Source organism: Ursus maritimus, unplaced genomic scaffold, assembly GCF_017311325.1.
Source record: "Ursus maritimus isolate PB19 unplaced genomic scaffold, ASM1731132v1 scaffold_16, whole genome shotgun sequence".
NCBI lineage: Eukaryota > Metazoa > Chordata > Mammalia > Carnivora > Ursidae > Ursus > Ursus maritimus.
This window is the reverse complement of record NW_024424008.1, coordinates 8,358,504-8,380,586: the sequence shown is the minus strand read 5'-3', so window position 1 is coordinate 8,380,586 and position 22,083 is coordinate 8,358,504. Positions and strand designations below refer to the sequence as shown.

General features: G+C 55.8%; 1 protein-coding gene across 1 annotated transcript in view; it reads right to left on the bottom strand.

Moving 5' to 3' along the window:
• The window catches only part of ARHGEF17 (Rho guanine nucleotide exchange factor 17), a 57,279-nt gene that overhangs the window by 14,832 nt on the left and 20,364 nt on the right, over nucleotides 1-22,083 (bottom strand). Inside the window, exon 2 of the mRNA XM_040630821.1 lies at nucleotides 4,039-4,116. Within this exon, the coding sequence (XP_040486755.1) occupies nucleotides 4,039-4,116 (78 nt within the window). The remainder of the gene's footprint in view (nucleotides 1-4,038; nucleotides 4,117-22,083) is intronic.

Here is a 22,083-nt window from a genome sequence, read left to right as displayed (position 1 = left end):
GACTAAGCTGAGAACCTGACACAGAACCTCCTAGGAGCAAAGGCCTGCACCCACTCCCCACACACTTGCCAGGCAACTACTGAGTGTCCCGCCTTCTAAGCACCAGGCGGCACCTGAGGGCAGACAAAAGTCCCCGTGCTTGTGCAGAGCTGACACTTCCGTGGAAGGAGGCGGAAAATACGCACCATAAATAATGAAATTATTACACATGTGTTAGAAAGCACTCAGTACTGTGGGAAAAAAGACAAGGTCAGGAGTGCTGGGTGAAGGGGGCTGGGTCAGGGAAAAGGGGGGTTGTTGGCTGGGAGTTCGGGGGTTGAAGAAAGACTCGAAGGGCGAGGGTGACACTGAGGAAAGGTGTAGCCTTAGGACGTGGGTTCAAATCCCATTGCCTCTGGCTGCTAACCTTGGTATTTCTTCATTTTCAACTCCTGGCCCACAGCTGAAACTAACGTAACACTATGCGTCAACTATACCTCAATTTAAAAAAAAAAGAAAGAAAGACACTCCTGGCCTGCAGGAAGGATACCAGTCAGTGTGGGCGGCAGTGGTCACTGCGAGGGAACATGAGGGCTGTGGAGTCCAATCTCAGCTTGAACAGCACCGTTATGCTCAGGCAGTGCAGACTAGCTGGTGAGAGGGAGCACCCTAGGGTCAGACTGACGGGGAGTCAATGCGGGTGTGGCATTTCCCGTGACCTGGAACGGAGTTGTTTTACGGCTCTGTGTCTCGGGCTCCTCATCTGTAAAATGAGGCTTATCATGAGGTTTGTATGATCTAACTCACGTTAAGTGCACACAGGAAGCGCTCAATAAATGTCAGCTCTGAGTATGAGCACTGTGTCCCCCCAGAATCCTTATGCTCCACCCCAGTGTGCTGGTACCTGCAGATGTGGCCTTTGGGAGGTGAGGAGGTCACGTGAGCAGGGCCCTCACGAATGGGATTTGCGCCCTTATGAAAGAGTTCCCAGAGAGCTCCCCTAGCCCTCCCACCAGGGAGGACACAGTGAAAAGAAGGCCCTATGAACCAGGACGTGGGTCCTCCCTAGACACCCAGTCTGCCAGCGCCTGGATCTCTGAGAACTGAATCTGTAGTTGTTCAGGCCACCCAGTCTATGGAATTTTCCTTCTAGCAGCCCAAATGGACTAGAACACCACCTAATAGATGGATGACCCTGGGCAGTTTTCTTAACCTCTCTGAGCTTTCATCTCCTCATAGGAAGAGGGAAGTATGCTATCTACCCCGCAATGTTCATGCAAGGATTAGATGTGACTGCACACGCGTGCACTCGCACACACGTGCACACATGCAGACCTGCTACATTCTACGTGCATCTCTCCTGTAATCTGCTGAAGCACAGACAGGTTATGTAACTTGCTCCAGGTGACGTGGAGAGGTAGTGCCAAGTTCGAACACCAGTGGCCTGGCTTGGACCTCAGTCCTTATGACACACTAGGGCTGCCTTGAGTGACAGTCCCTGGGTCCCGCTGACACTCTCCTGCCCATCTCCACCCCTCGCCACCAACACTCTCCATCTGGCCTCCTGAGAACTACCCCCCTTAGCTCTTCTGCCGGCAGGTCCTGCGACCTCCACGCGTGCAGCCCTGAACCGGCCAGGAGACCCGAAGGCAGAGAGACATGCCCGGGCCCCGCCAGCCCCCTGTGTGTGAGCAAGGCATGAGCCGCCTCGTTACCTCTGCACCTTCATGCTGGGACACGGGTACGATTAGTCACATTTAGCACACAGAAACACCGGGGCTCAGGGAAGTGAGGTGATTAGGCTAGCATCACCCAGTGGGGGGGGGGGCGAGTGACTCCAACCCTGGACTGCCTGACCCCCATGCCTTCGACTCCCACCTAGGGGACCACAAAGGACCCCACGCCCGCTGCACCCCTGCGTGACTACTGCCGCCTGGCAGCCAAGGGCATCTCTTAAAGATGGCATTCTGGTTGTGTCCCAGCACCTCGTACAGTGGCCACCCCGGCCACCTCTCCATGGCCAGCTGCTCGAGGTTTCCTCCAGCTTCCCACCCTTTGTCCCTGCTACACCCGCTGTCGGGACAGTTCCCTCCGGGCGCTCCCCCGTTTAACGCTTACCCAGCCCTCAGGTCTCTGCTGAACACCCCGACCTCAGAGAAGCCCTCCCTGGCCTCTGACACCAGGGCAGGCCCGTGTTCTGTGTTCTCTTTCTGTGCCCTTATTTCTAATATATAAAAGCAACGTATTTTTTTGTGTGGCAAATATACATCATAAAACTTGCCATCTTAATCATTTTTAGGCGTATAGTTCAGTATACTCACATTAAATGCATTCCCATTGTCATGAAACCACCATCCCCATCCATCTCTGGAACTTTCTCATCTTCCCAAACCGCAACTCCATACCCATTAAACACTAACTCCCACTTCCCCTCCCCCAGCCCTTGGCAAGCACCGTTCGACTTATCTGTGTCTATGAACTTGGCTACCCTAGGCACCCCGTGGAAGTGCAATCATACAGTATCCATCCTTTTGTGACTGGCTCATTCCGGTTTAGCATGATGTCCTCGAGGTTCACCCATGTTGCGGCACGTGTCAGAATTTCCTCCCTTTTCTGGCTGAACGATACTGAGTTTTTACACATACACCCTCCGTGCACTTTTGCGCCCGCAATTGTCCTCACGTATGGTTTCTCTGACTGGTTACTGCCAGTCTCTGCATAGACTGTGAGCTCCAGGAGACACGACCTTATCACTCACGCTCACTGCTGAACCCTCACCGAGAACACGGTCTGCACCCAGAAGACGCTCGTTGCAGATTTGTGGAGTAAATGAATGAACACTCTGGATGTTTCCAGGGCTCTACCTTCTGTTCTTTGCTCTCACTCCGCCTAGATGGCTTGATTAAATTCGTCCTCAACTGTGCCGGCCAGGCCCCACCTCGGCTCTGATCCACGTTCTCTGGAATGTGGCGCATCCTGACTTGGGGGCCTTTCCACGTCAGAACCTGATCTGGCCATCTCGTCCCAACTTTCACAGGTGGGGCTCCTACAGTGCTTCCATCACCCGGACCAGGAGTCCAGGCCTCATCCCACAGCCAACCAGCTACCGCGCCTGGCCTGACCAGTCCCCTTCCTGAATGTCTGTCCCAACACTCCCTTCCTGTGGCTTCTCCCCTGGTCCTGGCCTCTCCTTGCTCGCCCACCCTCAGTGGCCTCGGCCTTCTCTTCTGCTGCCCACCTTCCCAGTATTCAGTCAGACTTTGTGAAGCATGAATCAGATGACATGCTGCCCCGGCTCAAAGCCCTTCGCTGACTCTCCAGTGCCCCTGGTAGGGTCCAAACCTTCTTCCTGATATTCAAGGCCCCTACCACGTGGCTCCCGCTGGCTCCCCCAGCATCCTCAGAGGACCAACGCTTTGCGCTCTGTGCTGGCCTCTCCTTAACTGACTTTGCACCTGCTGTTCCTGCTGCTGAAAGGACAGGTGGGGAGGAAGCCAGCACCCCCTCCAGGGAAAATGCCCTGACCCCACACCTCACAGGTGCCCCCTCAATGCTTTGAAAGTGACCATACACTCAACGATGTCCCCAGTGGGACTGTGAGGTCCTGTGGTAGCGGCTTGTCTCTCTTCTTCGTCCTGGTGCTTCCTACACCTGGAACAGGGTCTGGCACACAGCAGGTGTCCAACATTTGATTCCACACGCAACGATTATTTTCTCAGTCAACAAATAAAATGGAAGGGGGTACAGTGGGCAGGGGCACAGATCTAAGCTCAGGCACAGGGCTGCCAGGGGAGGTGGCAGGACAGTGAAAGGAGGGAGCACCTGCCCTGGGGTGGCCTGCCTGGCCGTATTAAGTCTCCTCTATGCTCTCTCCCGCCCTGGATGGGGCTTCCTCCTCTGGGGTAGTCACATGATGGGAGGGTTCTCCAAGGAGGGGTGAGGTATCCCAGGGTCATTCCTCTCTCCTCTCTAGCCTCTGTCCCGTCCACGAAATGGGTTTGTTCCCACATGTCTGACGGCCCCCTAGACTTGGCAGCCTGGTCCAGCCTCGAGCCTCACCTGCGTCAGGGTACGCAGCGACTCCACATACGACTGCTCCGTGTCCAGCAGGGTCATGGTCACGTGCTTCCGCATGTCCTGGGGGGACAGAAGGCAGAGGGTGCGTAGTGCCTTGTTCCACTCAGACCCCACCACCTGCAGTCCCATGGACCCAGACAGCCTATCCACATCCTCTCCCTGGCCTTCAAGGCCTGCATTCCCACCACGCAGGGCTGCTGGCTGTTACCCCAAGCACCATGGACCTCCACCCTGCCAGATACTTGCTCACATGCTGTGCAGGGAGCACCCTCCCCCCTACATCTCAAACGCCCCCATGTCCAGAGTGTGCCCCTTTCTCCTCCGCCACCACCCCCACGACTGCTGGCAGAGCTGATGATCTCCTGCTTACCTCGAGGTTACTCACTGGGCTCCTGAAAAGGACTCAAAATAATCAATCACCTCTCACCTTTGCAAAGGAAGACGCCTCCAGGCCACCCCCCACTCCGGCTGCCAACTCGGAAAACTTCTCATTCAGGCTCAGTGCTATGGGGTCAGACCCTACCAGACTGGGCTTCATACCATCCCTGAGAATGGAAACTGTGGCCTCCTGCCACAGATGAAGAAAAGGTGGCTCAGAAAGGTGAAGTCAGTGCCAAAGGTCACACAGCCGGGTGAGGGCAGGGTTTACCCACTCTCAGACAAGGCTGGATATCCGCTCTCTCAATAAAAAAAGGTTAACTGAGTCCCACTCCCCACCAAGCACTGTTCTAAGCACATATTATTTCATCTTCCTGACCACCTTGCAAGGTAGATGTTTTTCTTACCATTTTAAGGATGGGGAAAAGGAGACCCAGGAACCAATGCCTCCATCCTAAGCATCTGATGGTCTACAGTACGGAGTCCCTGAGGGGTCACCCAGACTCTGCACCCACACCTCCAGGGATAGGGCGTGCCTCCCCGACAGGTGAGCCCTATTCTGTGGGAAGGCTTTGCTAGAAGCCAGACAGAGGATGCCTCCTCTGTATTTGACTCCCTGGGACTCAGCTTACCTACTGCCCCTTGCCACCAGTTTCTATGCCTCTGGCCCACTCCTTTTCCAGGAAGCCTCTGCCAGATGGCACCAGCTCCAACAGCCTCCCTTCCTGGTGAGGGATTCCACTCCAAATATCCTCTAAGTCTCTGGAGTGGTCCCAAACAAGGCCTCCTCTGGGCCCAGGATCTCTGGGGCTTATTCTCCCCTCCCCACTCTCCTTCCCAGGCCTCAGCTCGGCCAGGGCACCTATCCAGACCCTGTTTCAGGCTCCAGCCATCAAGGCTGCTGGTCTGAGTGTACGTTCTTTGCATGTGGCAACGGGAGATGGGTGCCCATGTCTGTGGCATCCCTCCGGTCCCCATCCCTGGAGCCCCTCAGAGTTGAGACTCAACCAGCGGAGCTGCCTTGGTCACTGCTGTGCCCAGGCTCTATGTCTGCTGAGTAGACCCGAGCCCGAGGCCTCTTCAGCTTGCCTGATCCCGCCCCTGCTCACCCCTCTGCCCGTAGTGTGCCCACCTCCCCGTGCCCACCTCCCTCTGACTCAGGGACTCTGGGCCAGGTCGGTCCCCAAACCTGTCAACAATGAGACACACTCAGAAAAGTAGGCTCCTGTGCTAGGAACTCACAGGTGGGGGTTGTGAACAGCTCTTACTTGAGGGAGGGGAGGAGCCTGACTTGGCCCCACTCCCACCAGCTGCGTGCTCTGAGGGTGAGAAGACACTGGGCTTTGCCTCAGAGCCCCCAGCTACAGTCAGATCATCCATCCTCAGTGATCTGAAGGCCTTTAAAACACCAGGGCAGCTGCTGGTAGGAGGGAACTCCAGTTGGGACCACCCTAGGATGGAGAGTTTGGGAGAGCGTCAACGGCCAGAAGGGCCTCCCAAAGAAAGGCCCAGATGCCCAATCCTCCCCTGCCCCCAGGGCCCTCTCAGCACTTCACAGATATGGCCTCATTTCAGCCACACACTCACAGATGTCATCATCTCCACTCTACAGGTGAGGTAGTCAAGTCTGGGAGGTGACTTGACTTGCCCAAGGTCACACAGCTAGTGACTAGCAGAGTGGGGACCGAGTCTCTTTATTTATTTTAAGATTTATTTATTTGAGAGAGAGCAAGAGCGCATGAGAGAGCGGGGAGGGGGCAGAGGGAGAGGGTGAGAGAGAATCTCAAGCAGACTCCCCACCGAGCACAGAGCCTTTTGTGGGGCTCAAGCCCACAACCCTGAGATCATGACCTGAGCTGAAACCAAGAGTTGGACGCTTAACTGACTGAGCCACCCAGGTGCCCTGACCCGAGTCACTTTAGCCCCCTCATGCTGAGTCTTAGGGTCCGAGAACCCAGAGTTCTCACCCAGACTGACTGGCCAGCGACGGGCCACAGGGTCTCTAGCTCTGCCCTTACTAGCTGGGTGACCTTGGGTAGTCACCTAACTGCCCTAGGTTCCCACATTCTCCTCAATGAAACGGAATGAACAATGCCTTCCTCCCAGTCCTGTGAAAGCAAGGAGCTGCGAAGCAGGACGGCTCTCTCCACACATGCTGGGTCTTCCGTGTCCATTCCTACTCCACCTCAGCAAAATGGTTCATCTACAACCATCTCCGGTGGGACAGGGAGCTCCCTGGGAGGAGGACCAGGCCAGGCTCGGCCCTGCGCGGCGCAGCCTCCCTCCCTCTTCCACTGCCCGGGCCCAGGGGTGAGGGTCACAGGCAGGGAGGCCTCCTGAGGGAGGCAGGGCTGGGGCTGGGCCTGCCAGCCCAGAGGGCTGGGGTAACTCACGCAGGGAGTCTGACGCTGCAACACCCGCCTTCCCAGCCTCCTCCTGCTTGAAAGCACAGTGGGCTGTCACTCAGCTGTCAGGTAGAGGCATGGAAATTAAGGCCAGCTCCCCGTCACTGCATGGAGTGCCCTTCTGCACGTGCGCAGACACGGGGGTGAGTGCGTGTGGGGGTGGGGGAGCCAGGGAAGCAGGAGACAGGCAATGCAGCTGTCAAGCAGATTAGCAGGCCCACCTGCTCTGGGCGGGACAGCCCTGTAGGCCTAGCCTCCCCCAGAGGCCCGTCACCCCTCAACGGCCCCATCCTCAGACCTTTACTACAGGGGGCGCTGAAGTGGGAGAGAGAGGGGGGCTGAAGGGGTACAGCAGCAAGACGGAAAAGGGCCTCTCCTACCAGTATGATGGGGACATCACGACCCAAAGCTTAAGCCCCTATCCACACAGCATGAAGACAGAGACACAAGTACACGGAAGCCTGTGTACAGGCCAGACACCCCGCAAAGAGACCAAAAGGAAATGCAGCCAAGTCACCTAGCTGAGAACCAGGGCCTTCAGCCCAGAGATGTGGGCAACACACACTCCACAGCATGGGGAGGAAGACAGAACCAGAGCCCCCACGGGGGCCCAGGAGAGCAGGACAATCAGAGTCCGGGCCCATAGAAACACACAAAGGCAAGGACACAGCCCCTGGAAGCCTCCCCCTCCTCTTCCCCTAGAAGGGAAGAGCACCGAGCCAGGAATAGGGACACCACCATTGCCACCACAGCATGACACCTCCAAGGCCCAGCAGGTCCAGTGGCAGGGAGAGAATGGCAAGGCGGGAGCAAAATCGGCTACTCCCAGTGCCCCATCCCCCCAGCACATACATCACCTGGGGACTGCAGCAGGCCTGCTGGAGAGAGGCTGATAAAACCTCTCCTTCCGGAGCCTGTGAACCCAGGATACCTCTGGAGACAGTCTCTGGCTACAGGCTGACCCATGTCACGCACTACGAACCACTAGGCCTTGCCAAAGATGGGTCTCAGGGTACAGGCCCCCTGCTCCGGTTGAGGTTGCCAGCCCTTCTGCCATCCCAAGCTTGCACTCTGGTGGCACCAACCCTCAGCGCCCTGCCAGTCACACCACCCGTGCCAGGGCTGCTCATACCCTCAGTCTCCCTGCCCCCATCCCTAGGCTCTGAGCCCCCAGGCCCACAGCCAGGCAGCTGGTGTGCCTGATTCGAGTTCTGGGTCCTGCGCCCCAGCATCTACCCATGCCTCCCCCAGGCCCGGGTCCACTGGGTTCTAGGTCTTGGCCCAGGTCCCTGGCCGTCTCCCTCCTCCCCGTACCTGGGCCTCCCCAGGCTCCTCAGCGTCAGCACCGCTGCTCCCGGCGGGCTCCCCGGAGGCGGTGGCCGGGCCCAGATCGCGCATGTCTTCCAGCGCGATGGTGAACTGGGCCAGGGTCTTCACCATCTGAAGCATGCGGCCGGGCCGCCGCCAGGGCGGGGATACCGGGGCGGCGGGGGACGGCGGGCCCCCTCTCTCCCACCGTCTCTCCCTCCCGGGGCTCAACCCGGCCGCGGCGGCGGTCGCGGTGTCAGTTCCAGCGTCGATCTGATCGCGATGGCCCGGGCGGCGGCGCTGTTGCCTCCTCCGCTCAGCGAGTGCGCCCGGCGAGGCTGGCGCGATCGGCGCCGCTGGCGCGGGGGAGGGGAGCGGAGGGGAGTCCCCGCCCCCGGCCCCCCCTACCCCGCTCCGCCCGCCCTCTCCGCGCCGCCCGGTCTCCCCCAACACTCTAAGGGCGGCCCGACCTGGGCCCCGCCGCTCCAGCACGCCGCGGCCTCCCCTTGCGGACCCGTCCCCCTCTGAGGACAGAAGTCGGCGCACACCCGTCGACAAAGGCGAGTCCACTGGGAGACATGGAGCTTTTGTCCACACCTGTAGCCGCACAGGCACACACAGGGGCATGCACGGATCTACACCGAATAGGCCCATATACATGGAAAGCTGCCCTCTGGTCTGATTTGTATACAGGTGTGGGTGAGGGCCAAGTGCACACAACATCGACATAGTCCCATACAGACCTGAACCCTGACACACATGAACCCGACCCGGTGCTGCACGGTGGCACATGCTTCCGGTTCACACATCTATAACCGGGCACAAACAGGCACACATATTTAGGGATGAGCATATATATATATATATACACATCCCTGGAAACTGACACTGTTCTCCCGACCCGGGAGCAGTAGGGCCTGATAGAGGAAAGGGCCCATCCTGAGTCATGCCTACTACCACCCCACCCAGTTGACCTGTGTGCTATACTTGAGACAGTTCTAGCGGATTCCAGCCCTATCCCTCTCCACCCCAGACCCCGCCATGGGGAGGGGCTCAGGCATTTACAGCCCCCAGCACCATCACCAGATGATGCTCCAGAATGTTCCCAAGCATGATCCTCACGACCTGGTCCTCAAATCGCAGGTGATGCCAGAGCACATCCCAGACCCATTTAATCAGGAGTGGGGGCAGGGTGAGCTTTGTTTTTGTACAAGTTCCCACCTCCCAGCAGGGGGCTCTGATGCAGCCTGCAGCTGACTGGGGGTCCCTCTGCTGTGTCCCTGCGCTGGCTGACTTTATGCTTCTTCAGTGTACTGAGGGCTTCTACAAGCACCAAACTCCTGATGCCCTCCCCCAAACCTGCTTTCCCCTGGGTTTCCTGCACAGCGGAGACCCATCGCCCAAGCCAGTCCCCTCCATTCCTCTCTCTTTGCCCTGCTTGATATGCCCCAACCACTTCTGTTTTAACTCCTAAAATAGACCAGGCTCTCTCCTGCCTCAGGGCTTTGGCCCATGCCTTTTCCCTCTCCTAGCAGTGTTTTTGCTTTTCCTTTAAGACTAAGCTTAGTGCAAATGTCACCTCCGGGAAGCCCTCCCGGATCCTCAGATCAGGCCAGGTGCACCTGCTCCGTGCTTTCAAAGATTCTCAGTTTTTCTTAACCAGATACCATAGTTTGTAATTACACATTTGAACAATTCCTAGATTGATGGCCGTCTCCTCCCAGGAGACTGTAGGTTCCCTGAGGGCAGGGTCCATGGCCCTTTGTAAATCACAGCACTCTGCACACAGATGCTGGCTGATAAACAAAACTTCACTAACTCTTCCCCCTCCCTTCTCCCCATACACTGAGCAGTCATCACGGGGAGGCAAACCTTTTAACCACCCCTGGCAGCCCATGGCACAGGATCAACCCCTTGCTGGCCTTGCAGCCTCCTGTGCTGTTCTGCCCCCTTGCCACCTCCCCTGTTCAGCCCTCGGCCAGTGAATCACCCCACAGCCCCATCCAAGGGAATTATTCCTTACCCTCTCCTGAGGGGGCAGGCCATGGGCCCAGCAGCACTGGCCTCCTCAGAGAGTTCAAAATATCCAACACTCAAATTTTAACTTCCCAACAGACAATCCCAAAGTAGTCAACAATGAAAACAGGCACAGAGAATTCCAAGAAAGTAGCAAGAGAAAACAGGTGCGACCCCCACCTGGCAGCGGCTCCCAGCGCAGTGAGGCTGCACTAGGGGGCCGAGCCTGACGCCTGAGCGGTGCCTGCTAAGCTCGTGCTGTCTTAAACAACCGGTGAAGCCATCTGTCTCTCCTGGGTCCCATGAGGGCCTGGCCCAGGGGCACTCCTGAGCCAGCTTGTTGAATGAAAGCATGAGTGTGTGCTCTGTACCAGCCCCCTTGCCGTGTACCCCCATGACAATGGTTCTCAAAGTGCAGGCCCTGTGTACCCCCAGGGAATGTGTTAGAAATGCACATTCTCACCCCCTCACCACACACACACACACACACACACACACACACACACACATACTACCCTACAGACCTGAAACTCTGGGTGGGGCCCAGCAATCTCTCCACTGGCAGCACAGAGCCTTTAAGGCCTACAGCCTGCCTGGCCACCACCTTCCATCCTGGGGCCCAGGTTCTGGCCGAGCCTCTTCTGCCCCTGGGAGGCAGAACAAGGGTCCCCCAGGAGGGCCCCAAGGCCTCCTCTACCTCTAGTTTGAACCAAGAAATTCAGTGAGTCCATCTGCCTCGTACCCTCCCTATGGGATGGATTATGGACCCCCCCCCCCCCCCCCCGGGGGTCCATACCTCCTCCTCCTCTCAGGGCTGTGCAGGTTGGAGGAGGGTCTGGAACAGCCAGACCAGTTGACCGAGTGATGATTTAAGCACAGAGGATGGACACGCCCCCTGGACAAATCTAAATAGCCAGGTCCCAAAGATAATCCCACACGTGGCTGGAGCGCCCCACCTCTGGCCCAAATCTAAATAGCCAGGTCCCAAAGATAATCCCACACGTGGCTGGAGCGCCCCACCTCTGGCCCATTGCTTGATCACCGTAGCTGCTTAACTCACACTTGGTTTTCTCTCAGCCCCTCCTGCATCTGACCCTCCCTCCGGCTACATGACCTGGGCCTCATTTCCTCAGAGCAGTTGGGAGGCTGTGCATAGCTCGGGTTTGTTAGTTCGGTGCATCTAATCCCTCACTCACTTCAGCAGGACCAGGCCCTGCACAGATGAACCCACTCTGGCTGGCATCCAGGAGCTCCCAGACAATATACAGGACTCAGCAGAGGGAGTCACCTCTGCCTGGGGGGAGGGGGTATTCATGGAGGGCTTCCTGGAGGAGGCAGGGTTTGAACAACATCCTGAGGTGAAGAAATCCAGAGGCATGTGGGTGCCCAGATGGCAGAGTTCACTGGAGGCCGCTGCCCTGGAGAAGGGGGCAGGGCTTGGTGCTAAGGCACTGCTTGCTGCTGCTGCTTCATTAAAGATGGCTAATTACATCCAAGCTCGTTGTCATGGCAACAGGGGAGCTGGAGGGGTGGGGAACTGAAAGGAAGCTGAGAAAAGGAACAGGAGCACACAGCTGCCGAATCAGGGTGTCCAGGGATCACCCCCGCAACAGCAAGGCATCAGAGCGCCTCAGGGTGAGGTCAGCTGGGCTGGGGGCTGGAGACACCATGTATGCCCAGAGCACCCCTGTGCAGGGCTGGTTCTTTTGTTGTTTGGCTGAACCGACCTCCCCTTTTAGGCACTGATATCTCTTTTCCTTTTGGGTATCTGCAGTTGTTTGGAGTGGGTCTGGCTCAGAATAGTTTTTATAAGTGTATGAGGTGGCTGGTAAGGGCCCCCCTCTCCCCTCCATACCCCACACCCCACCACAACACATATGCCACCCTCCTCCCACCAAGCAGCTCCCATCCTCCTTCGGCAGGGGAAGACGAGAGGCAGGGAGGGGCAAAAGCGCTCTGCTCTGCAAAGCCACCAGCCCACTGTGGGAGAAGCAGGCTGGGCACCCCAGTTGGGTGGAACCACCCTTCTGCTGGTCCTGGGGAACACCTAGCTCTCCCTACCTCCACTCAGTCAGCTGACCCTTCCCCCTCTCTCAAGGAAGCCTAATACCCTGTTTACCTCCCGCTATGAGCCCCACCAAGACCTCCTACAAGACTTCTTGCCCACTTGGGCCCGCTTGGTCCTGCAGCTAGTACTGGACCAACTGGGGGCCAGTGATGAGAAAGGACATATGGATGGACAGACGGATGGGTAATGAGTAAGGGCTGACCAAGTGAAAGGATGGGATGATGATAGGTGAACGAATGAATGGATGGGTGAACAGAGCAAAGGAACACGTGAACGGATGCGCAGACACATGGTTCAATGGATGAGTAACTCTTGGAGTTTTTATTTGATTCACTTGTCGATTAGTTCAACAAATATTTGAGTACCCACCAGGTACTGAGCCCTGTGCTGGGGATTTAAAGGTAAGGAAAGAGGTCCGTGCCCGGCTGGGCTCCACAGTCTAAATGGGAAGACAGGGATCAAAAAAGAAATGACAAAGGCAGTTCAGGTTCTGGGGCAGTGGGTCTCCTTGGGCTCCCGTGGCGGGGGGGGGGTGGTCTCCAGCCTTTCCTATCTGCGCAGCTCTAAGTATCTGCCACAGAGGGTCCGGACCCCAGAGCTGCTCAAACCAGACTGGGAACACCATAATCTTAGAATCCTCACCATCACTAACGCTGCTGGGATCCCGTTCGGGTGTCAAGCACCCCACCATTGCTTTCCAAGCTCCGGCTCCTTTAATCCCCACAGTAGCCCTTCATGCAGGGCTCTGTTATTGTTTCTCCTCTATTTTACGAACAAGGAAACTGAGGCTCAGGGCAGTCACCTGAGAAGGGGTGAAGCTGAGGTGACAGCCTGCAGGGCCCATACTCTGAAACCCACCTCCTCGTCTGAGAGGAGAGCCCCTCTCCACCTCCCCTCAGCCTGAGGCACTCAGCCTGGCCTCCCCACTGCCTCCCTGGTGCACGAAATGTCTGCACTGCCCCTCTCCGGCCTCACTGGTACCGAGATGACGACATAAAGAGGTTCTCCTGACCCAGGGTGGTTTTGGTGGAAAACAAAATGCCATCAACAGGCAACGCTGGGATCAAGGAGAATCCTCTTCCCTGGGAACCGAGCCCTGGCTAATGGCCCCGATGGACTGTCCGGCGTTCCTGACCCCACGGATACCCACCAGCATGGAGCCAGTGCTGGACGTTCCCAACCTGATGGGCTCTTCATTTCACTGATGGTGCTGCGCTCCTCAGTGAGGAGCTTCTTGCTGTCTTCGATGAGAAGACAACGTTCTTCTCAATGAGACCAACGTTCCAAGAGGGGGACTTCTTGGCAGAGAAATGAAGAGGGCGGGCTCTGCAGCCACTGCCTGGGCTCACATCCTGGCTCTACCACTTAGTGGCGATGTGACCTTCAAAAAGCCACTTCCCCTCTTGGGGCTTCAGTCTCTCCATCTGCTCTTGTCTGAGACCCCTTCCCTCTTCTTCCCATCGTCTGTCCCTTTGTCCTGCCTTCCCAGGTCATGGCCTATCCCCTATAGACAGACCCTCTCTTCCGGAAGGAGGAGCCTCTCAAGGCTCCAGAGTTCCCAGGCAGTGTCCAAACCACAGGGCTCCCCTGAGACTGGCTGCTCAGGGTAGGCCCCAGAATTCTGGGGAGTGTGCTGGGGAATGGGAAGGAGAGCTCTAGGGCCAAAGAGCCTCAGGGCCTTCCTGCCACAGGAAGGCCGCTGCCCTGCGTGGGTGGGATTGTGTGCACCTGGAGGTGGGACTGAGTGACACGACGTGTGTCCCATCTGGGTGGACTCGCCCACGTGCCCGTGTATCCCTCTGTCAGTGGTCCGTGACCACGTGACCTCAAGCCCATTGGTGGGAGATGGTCCATGTGGTTCCGTGGCAGAAGTGAACAGCGAAGGCCACTTCGTTAATAACCAAAAGCAGCCATAGCTGTTGTTTCCTGAGCACTCACCGTGTGCCGGGCACGAGCCTAGCACTCTACACGGCTGTCTCATCCGCAGGGCTACCCCAGGGAGGTGTGGCAGCTGGCGCTTTTCAAAGACAGCTACCACAGTATTCTCCGTGCCACAATATTCTCAGTACCACCAGTGTGGTACTGACACTCTTCCGTAGCCCGATGAGGTTTATGTCCCCTCCCCCTTGCAACTGGGTGACCTCTGTGACTGCCTTGATGAATGGAAGACAGCAAAAAGGATGCTTTTGCTTCCAAAGCTTGGCCATAAAAATGCCATGCGCTTCCACCTTGCTCTCTTGGGTCCCTTGTTCCTGGAGCCAGGCTGCTGCATTGTGTGCAAGCCCGGGTCACATGCAGAGACCACGAGTAGGATATTCCCGCTGACCGCCCAGATAAGGTCCCACCCAAATGCCAGCACGGATTGCCAGGTCTACGAGTGAGGATGCCTTCAAGGTGACTCCAGCCCAGTCACCATCCAGATGCAATTGCATGAGAGACGGAGTGAGAACTACCTAGCTGGGGAAACTGAGGACTGGAGAGGTAACGAAGCCAGGTGAAGCCAGGAAGTGGCAGAACTGAGCTAAGAACCCAGGGTCCTGCATGTCCTAAAGGGAGAAAGGAAGCAAGGGGATGATTTCGGTGCAGACCCGGATTTCATCGATTGGCCCAGAGGAGTTCGGCTGGGACCCCCCACCTCGGCAGCACTAGAAAATCTCACCTTCTAGAAACTGACCCCTGCTGGCTGACAGGAGGTTCAAGCTGGCAGCTCTCACTCCCTGTGCTGGGGGCTCGGGCCCAATTTCTGGCCGATGAACCGTGCTGGCCACCTCTCAACCCAGAAGAAACGCCTCACCCACTGCACTCCTGACCCCCTCCTGGGCCTCCGGGAGGGACTTGCACTCCCCAGACCCTTGGTGGGGTCTGACTTTTACTACCAGCTCATGTCGGGTGAGGTGCTGTTTCTCATGTATTGTCTCATTTAAGCCTCACACCAATCCTCTAAGTTATGTGTAACTATTACCTCCATTCCAGAAATGCCTAAAGAAGGGCTCCAAGAACTGAAGCAATGTGCCTGAGGTCAAGAAGTTGGACAGGGCAAAACTGGGATTTGACCACAAGTCATCAGGATGTCAGAGAGGCGAGTGACTTCCCCAGGGTCACAGAGCACATTAATGAATCAAAGCCAAACCCAGGACTCCTTGAAATAGATGGTGATGGGCTGTATTCTCTTCCTTGGATGACTGGCATTAATAGGAGAGATGGAAACAAGAGGAAGGTCTGTGTCCACAGCTTCCTCCCCATAAGGTCCATAAAAGCAGAGACCAGGCTTCTCTGTGTTCATGGCTGTGTCCCTGACCAGGAGACACAATACATACGTGTCAAATGACTGACCTGCTCCGTGACTTAGCAGAGTCGCTCCCCACTCTGGGATTGTTCCCTCCTCCGTAGACAAATGGGGAACGAAGGGGAGGGTTCAGGTGGACTCTAAATTCCTCACCATGCTCCCTGAAGGTGTGTAAGTGAGGTCACGCCTGAGACAGCCAGTGGACAGCTTGACCATCCTCCTAGATTTCCGGCGCCAGGAGCCAGCCTTCTGGCTTTAGTGAGAAATGCACACGCAGTTCCGGCAGACGCCCACAGATGGCAGCAGAGGCCTGCATGGCAGGGGCTGCGGTGCATGTGGTTTGAATTTAACCGGTCTTTTTTTCAAGTGGGTTTTTTCCCTTTCTTCTTCTCTGCCCTCCCCCATCCCCGCTTAATCTCAAGAAGATACAGCTGGACCTTCCAGCTTGGGAAGGAAGAGTTTCTTAACATCAAGGATAATGGCCGGAAGCAGGAGGTGGCGGGTAGGGGGTAGGTGGATAGACAGACCCCAACAGATGTGAAAAACACCTCCTGACCAGCTAATAAGCTCTGAATTTCCTCATCTCCAGGACCCAAGGGGCTGGGACTGTCATTTCTACTTTTCAGGCAGAGACTGAGTGGGCAGGATGGCCCACCCTCGGAGGCCAGGGCTGGGGGGCAAGGATACCATTTGGAATCTGATGAAGCCTTAGTAGGATTTGTTAAATCTGGCAACCGTAGCTCCCAGGAAACGCACCCACCCAACCCTGTGCACGCTTCTGCCCACAATAGTGGTTTGGCCTATGGTCCCAGTCCTAGCTCAGAACCTGTGTGTGAGCTCATCTCCCAGAGCCCTCCCCTCCCAACTCCAGAAACTCTCCCATTCAAAACGTCTAAACCTCACTTAGCATAGAACACAGCATAGAGATTTGGGCCCATATAGTGTGGGCCCAATACGGCCACCTTCCAGCTGTTGCAAACATCCCTTCCTTTCGGCCTCAGTTTCCCCACTTGGAAAATGAGGGTGAACACCTGTAGCACAGTAGATACTCTGCAAAGGAGGGTTCCCTTCCCTCGCCTCCACCCAGTTCTCCACCCAGTTCTCCGGCATGCAGGGAGGCTGGGGTGAGGGATCGTGGGAAAGGAAGTTATCCAGTGTCTGTTTCCAGACCCTCCTGCTCCCTCCCTCTCTCGGACCCAGGCACAAGCTGGGGGAGAGGGAGGGGGTGGGCTCCATTTGTGTGCTTGGGGTGGGATGGGGTGTCCTGCCTCTAGAGCGGAAGATGACTCACTGGGCTGTGGGCCAGGCACCCTGGGAAAGGCCAGGCCAGCCTCAGGCCAGAGCCCCAGGGAGCTGAGAGGCAGGGAGGAGGGAGCAGGGCCTGCCTGAGCTGTAGATATAATCCTGGGGGCTCTCAAAATCCTAGCAGACAAAAGAGGCAATCTTCCCTACTTACAATGGTGCCAGAAATTATACTCAAACCACCAAAGGCCGAGGAAAGCTTGAGGTGTTATCAGCTCCTACTAACCTACTAATCTGACCTCTGGTCTAGGTGTGGATGCTGCCCGAACAAGGCAGAGGTGATCCCTCCCCTTTACGGAGTTTGCAGACTTCAGTATCCATGCCTAGAACAGTCTGACCCACAGTAAGTGCCCAGTACATATTTGTGAATCAGTGAATGAATGACAGTAAGTTTCAGTGTTATGAATGTGCACAGCAAGCTTAGAATGCCCATGTTCAGGCCTTCCTTATAAAGGAGGGAGCCACAGAAAGGTCCATTCCTTCTCATTTTACGTATAGGCACTGAGGCTCAGAGAGGAAAGTATCTCGAGACCCCCAGGGCAGCAGGCAGTCAGCTAAGGCTAGAACTGGGCCCTTGGGGCTCTTCCACTAAATCTTGTCCAAAGGGGCCCAACCTGCTCGGAGGCATTGTGGCCCCCACCTCCCCTACCCCTACCCTATTCCAAGACCCAGGAGACACCCCAGGAGAGGAGCAAGTTCAATCCATCAGTAAGTCACTCTGGCTGTAAAGTAAGCTCTGGGTACCCTGGCCCAACCCAGAGCCCAGGGAAGCCCCTCCCATCATACTGGGTAAGTCTCAGGTGGTGGAGATGCCCAGGGACAGTGAACATGCTCTGATCAACATTCCCTCCACCCCAGCCTCCAGGGGGCTGTCACTGGGTCTGGGTCACACTGGCAGAAGTGGTCTCTACCTTGGGCTGACCAGAGGCAGCCTCAACTTCCAAGCCTCGCTGCTCTGTATCAACAACTAGTGACCAGTCCTAATACCAGTGCAGCCACAGTCACCAGCGTGTGCGTGCACACACACGTGCAACAGGATTCCCAGCTGAAAGTCAGCCAGAGACAGGCCTAGACTCTACTGTCCCAAAGCCCCAGGACCAGGACTACCACTTCCAGGAAGCTGTCCTAATACCCCAGATCTGATGACTCCCCTCCTGCTCCGAGCACCGCAGGCTTCTGGAGTTGCGGCCTTGCTCTCCTGATACGGACAATAAGTGGCATCACTCAGCACTTCACAGTTTACAAAACGCTTGTGGGCTTACTCTCATCAGATCCTCATAGCAACTCGGGGGGAAACCAAGGCTCAGTGAGGAGTCATAACTTGCTCACTTCCTCAAGATGAAGGTGATGAGGCTGGGGTCAAATCCTCCCCTCCGTCAGTGACCTGCGGTGCCTGAGGAAGTTAAGAGAGCAAACAGGAGCTAATCTCTCTCAAGGGGTTCCTAAGTGCAGCTAACAGGTATTTATTTTAACCTGAAGACAGGCCTCCTAGGTGGGCCCTATTATTACCCTGCTTTACACAAGAGGAGATGGACACAGAGAAGTTAAGGACTGGGCTCGAGGTCTCGCGGTGACAGGACTTGTGCCCACAGGGGACTGCGGGGTCAGGATATCTATCCACATCTATTCCACTGTGCAGGACAGGGGGTGCCTTCCAGTCCAGGGGACAGCAGCGGCAGAGGAGGACGAGGACATTCATACCACCTTCTTCGCCACGGTGGGAACTGACCGCGAGGCTGTGGGAATCATGCACTTACGGAGCTCTTTAAAGTGCCACGGAGAAAAGTTCAGTGTGGTACTAACTGAAAGCGGCAAGAAGCATACAAACTGCACCATTGCCACATCATGAAATCATGAAATATACACTCTTTTCTTTCTTTCTTTCTTTCTTTCTTTCTTTCTTTCTTTCTTTCTTTCTTTCTTTCTTTCTTTCTCTTTCTTTCATCCATCCATCTATCTATCTATCTATCTATCTATCATCTATGTATATATATGCAAGGAGAAAAGCCTGGAAGCAAATACACTACACACCTGAACGTTAACAGTGGGTGGGGGCCCTGGAAAAAGGAGGGCCAAGCCAGAGATCACCTTGCACTGATGGCTGCCCCAACCTCCAGGAGGCCCGTATCTGTGCCAGTTTCATCTATGTAATACGGGATATAAAGGGCTTACTTAGCATCGTGCCTGGAACAGGGCTCTCCATAAGCACTGGCTCGTTATGAATAACCAGAGAACCTTAGAAGCAGGTGATCTCAGGAGCGCCTGGGTGGTGCAGTTTGTTGGGTGTCCGACTCCTGGTTTTGGCTCAGGTCATGATCTCAGGGTCATGGGATCAAGCCCCGGGCCAGGCTCCCTGCTCTGCTGGGAGTCTGCTTAGAATTCTCTCTCCCTCGCTCTCTGCCCCCCCCCCCCACGTGCGCACTCGCTCTCTCTCTCTCTAAAAAAATAAATAGGTTTTAAAAAAAAAAGAAGGCAGGTCATCTCAGAGGTTGAGTGCACCAACCTCCTCCCAGGGTAGGCATCCTCTGGCAGTCCTTGTTTGCATAACCCGAAGGCCAACGAACTCACCCTCTCCAAGGGTACCATGGTAACTCCTTTGACCATGGGAGAAAGCCCAAGATGGGCTGGGGCCCTCAGTCCCTAGGCAGCCTTAGCATTGGATGGTGGTGACCTTAGGAAGGATCTTCCATCTCCCATTCCAAACCCTGAGCCTTAGACCCTTTTATGGGGCGATTCTCCAGGTACAAGGTTCCAAGAGCCTTTCTGGGTGGCTCTCTTGTCTCCAGCCCAGGTGACCACCTCTGTCCCTCTCACTGTGTCTGGGATAACAGAATAGCATTTGCTGGCAGCACTTTGTGCCTTTTGCATTTTCTCCTTTGGAAAACAAATGAGAAACCAGCTGGGTCTGATCTCCTCCCTGCCCCACCCCCAACCCCTCTAGTCCCCTAGGGGTGGGAGGCCCTCTCTGCCTCCTCCCTGGACAACAGCCTGGTGGAGAACCCCGAGAGGAGGGGCCCTGTGAGCTGGCTGTTGCCACGGCAATGGCTGCCCTGGAATTTGACCACTGGGGCCCAGGAGTGGGGGTGGGGAGTTGGTACAGGCCGTGTAGGGGCAGGGAAGAGGGTCCAGAGGCACAGGAAAGCCAGGAAGAGCAAAGGCAGGGCAGAGGTCAGGGTCCCCTCCATGGCCTCAGTTTCCCCGTCTGTGAAGGAGGCAGAGGCAAGGACCTCAAGCTCTTCCCACCCAGCTCTAATCCAGACTGGAATCTGGCTGAGGCCCAGGGATGGTAGAAGCATGTGAGGCAAGTCCAGTTGCCCCTTTTGATGGACAGTGACGCCAGGGGACAGGGACTGGCCCCAGGTCACACAGCAAGTCCAGGACAGTACCAGGACTAGACTCTGGGAGGGTGGTCTGTCCCTATTTCTCCACTGGAGAGGACAAGGATGCCTGCTTCATGGTGGCGGGAAGAGGACCTCCAGGAATGGCTATGGTTGGGCTGGGCTGGGCTGGGTCCACAGTCCTCAGACAACTGACAATGTGCCTGCCCTAGCAACCCTCAGCATTCCTGGATCCAGAGGCCTGGCAGAGGGCCTGCCCCCCACCCCTGCCCGCCGTGCCAAGCGGCAGTGGGTATTTTTAAATGGGTGCCCGCCCCTCTCTGCCTTCCTGCCTGCCCACTCCAAGAACACAGTGAATTCTGCTGCCAGCCCCCCAACCCCCTCCACTTCAGCCCAGCCTGGATGGGTGCTGGATCCGTGGCTATCCTCCGTGTCCCCGCCTGCAGGACGGCCCCCTCTTGCTGGCCATCACCTCCCTCACAGTCAGCCCTGGGTTCAGGGTGATATCCAGGGCCTCTTCAGCTATACTCTAGGTATACTTTAGGCCCAGAGAAGGGATGGGACTTGTCCGATGTCACACAACAAAGATGAGTATTTGGGAATGCTATGCCCCCAGCCTAGGCCCCATCTGCAAGTGCCTATCACATTAGACTGGTGTCGCCCCAAGCCCTTCTTACCACTCTGCCTTGACCTCCAACAGCTTCATACCCACCCCCAAAACACACTCTAGTTCTGGGAAAAAAGAGAGCGGGAGCCGTAACTCACGCCGCACACCAGGATGAATTCCAAATGGGTCAAAGATTTAAATGTAAAACAAAACAAGAAAGCATAAAACAACAGAGGGAAACATGGGGAAATTGCTTTACAACCTTGGAGTGGGAAACGCCTTTCTCACCGTGACTCCGAATACAGAAGCCATAAAATAAAAGCTTGATAAGTTAGACCACATAAAAACAAAACCTTCTGCATGGCAAAAATATACCACAAATAAAGGCAAAAATCGAGTGCCAAACCTGGAAAAAATATCTACAACTCATAATCCAGACAATAATAAACTCCTTAATTTTATAAAGCTTCCTAGAAATTGATAAAAAACAGGGGCGCCTGGGTAGCGCAGTCGTTAAGCGTCTGCCTTCGGCTCAGGCGTGATCCCGGCGTTCCGGGATCGAGCCCCACATCAGGCTCCTCTGCTGGGAGCCTGCTTCTTCCTCTCCCACTCCCCCTGCTTGTGTTCCCTCTCTCGCTGCAACAGAAAAAAATGGGCAAAGGACATGAACAGTTCCTTGAAAAGGGAATCCAAATGTCTCTCAGACATGTGGAAAGATGCTCAGCCTTCCTCATTGTACGATAAATGCAAATTAAAATACACTGAGATACCATTTCACCTCTCAGCTTGGGACAATAGCGCGGGTCCAGCTTGGCGGTGCTGTGCGGAAGCCGGCTGCTTGCTGCGGGGGCGGAACCCTCTGCAGAGCGTCAGAATCAGAATCCCATACACCTTGCGTCCCAGCAATTCGACTCCTAAGAAACTGAACATCTAAACATACACCGGCCCCCGTACAAAATAACCTATGAACAAGCTCGTTCACCACAGCACTATTCGTAACAGCAGAAGACTGAAAATAACCTAAACATCCTTTAATGTGTGGTTAAATACAGCTCTGGTTGTCAGTGTGATGGGACACCGCACAGGGCAGGAAAGAATACCGAAGCTCTTAACGCACTGATAAGGAAAGATCTGGGCAAAGATCTCACTAAGTAGCCAGCTGTGTGCCTCTGTCCATGTGGAAAGTGGAGGAAAGACAGTGCATTTGCAGGTATTTGCAAATAGAAGGAGTCACAAAACTAATACGTGGGTATCCTGGGTGGGGCAGGGTACGTACTAGGCAGTTGGCAGGACGGAGAATTTTTATCCTTTTTGATTTT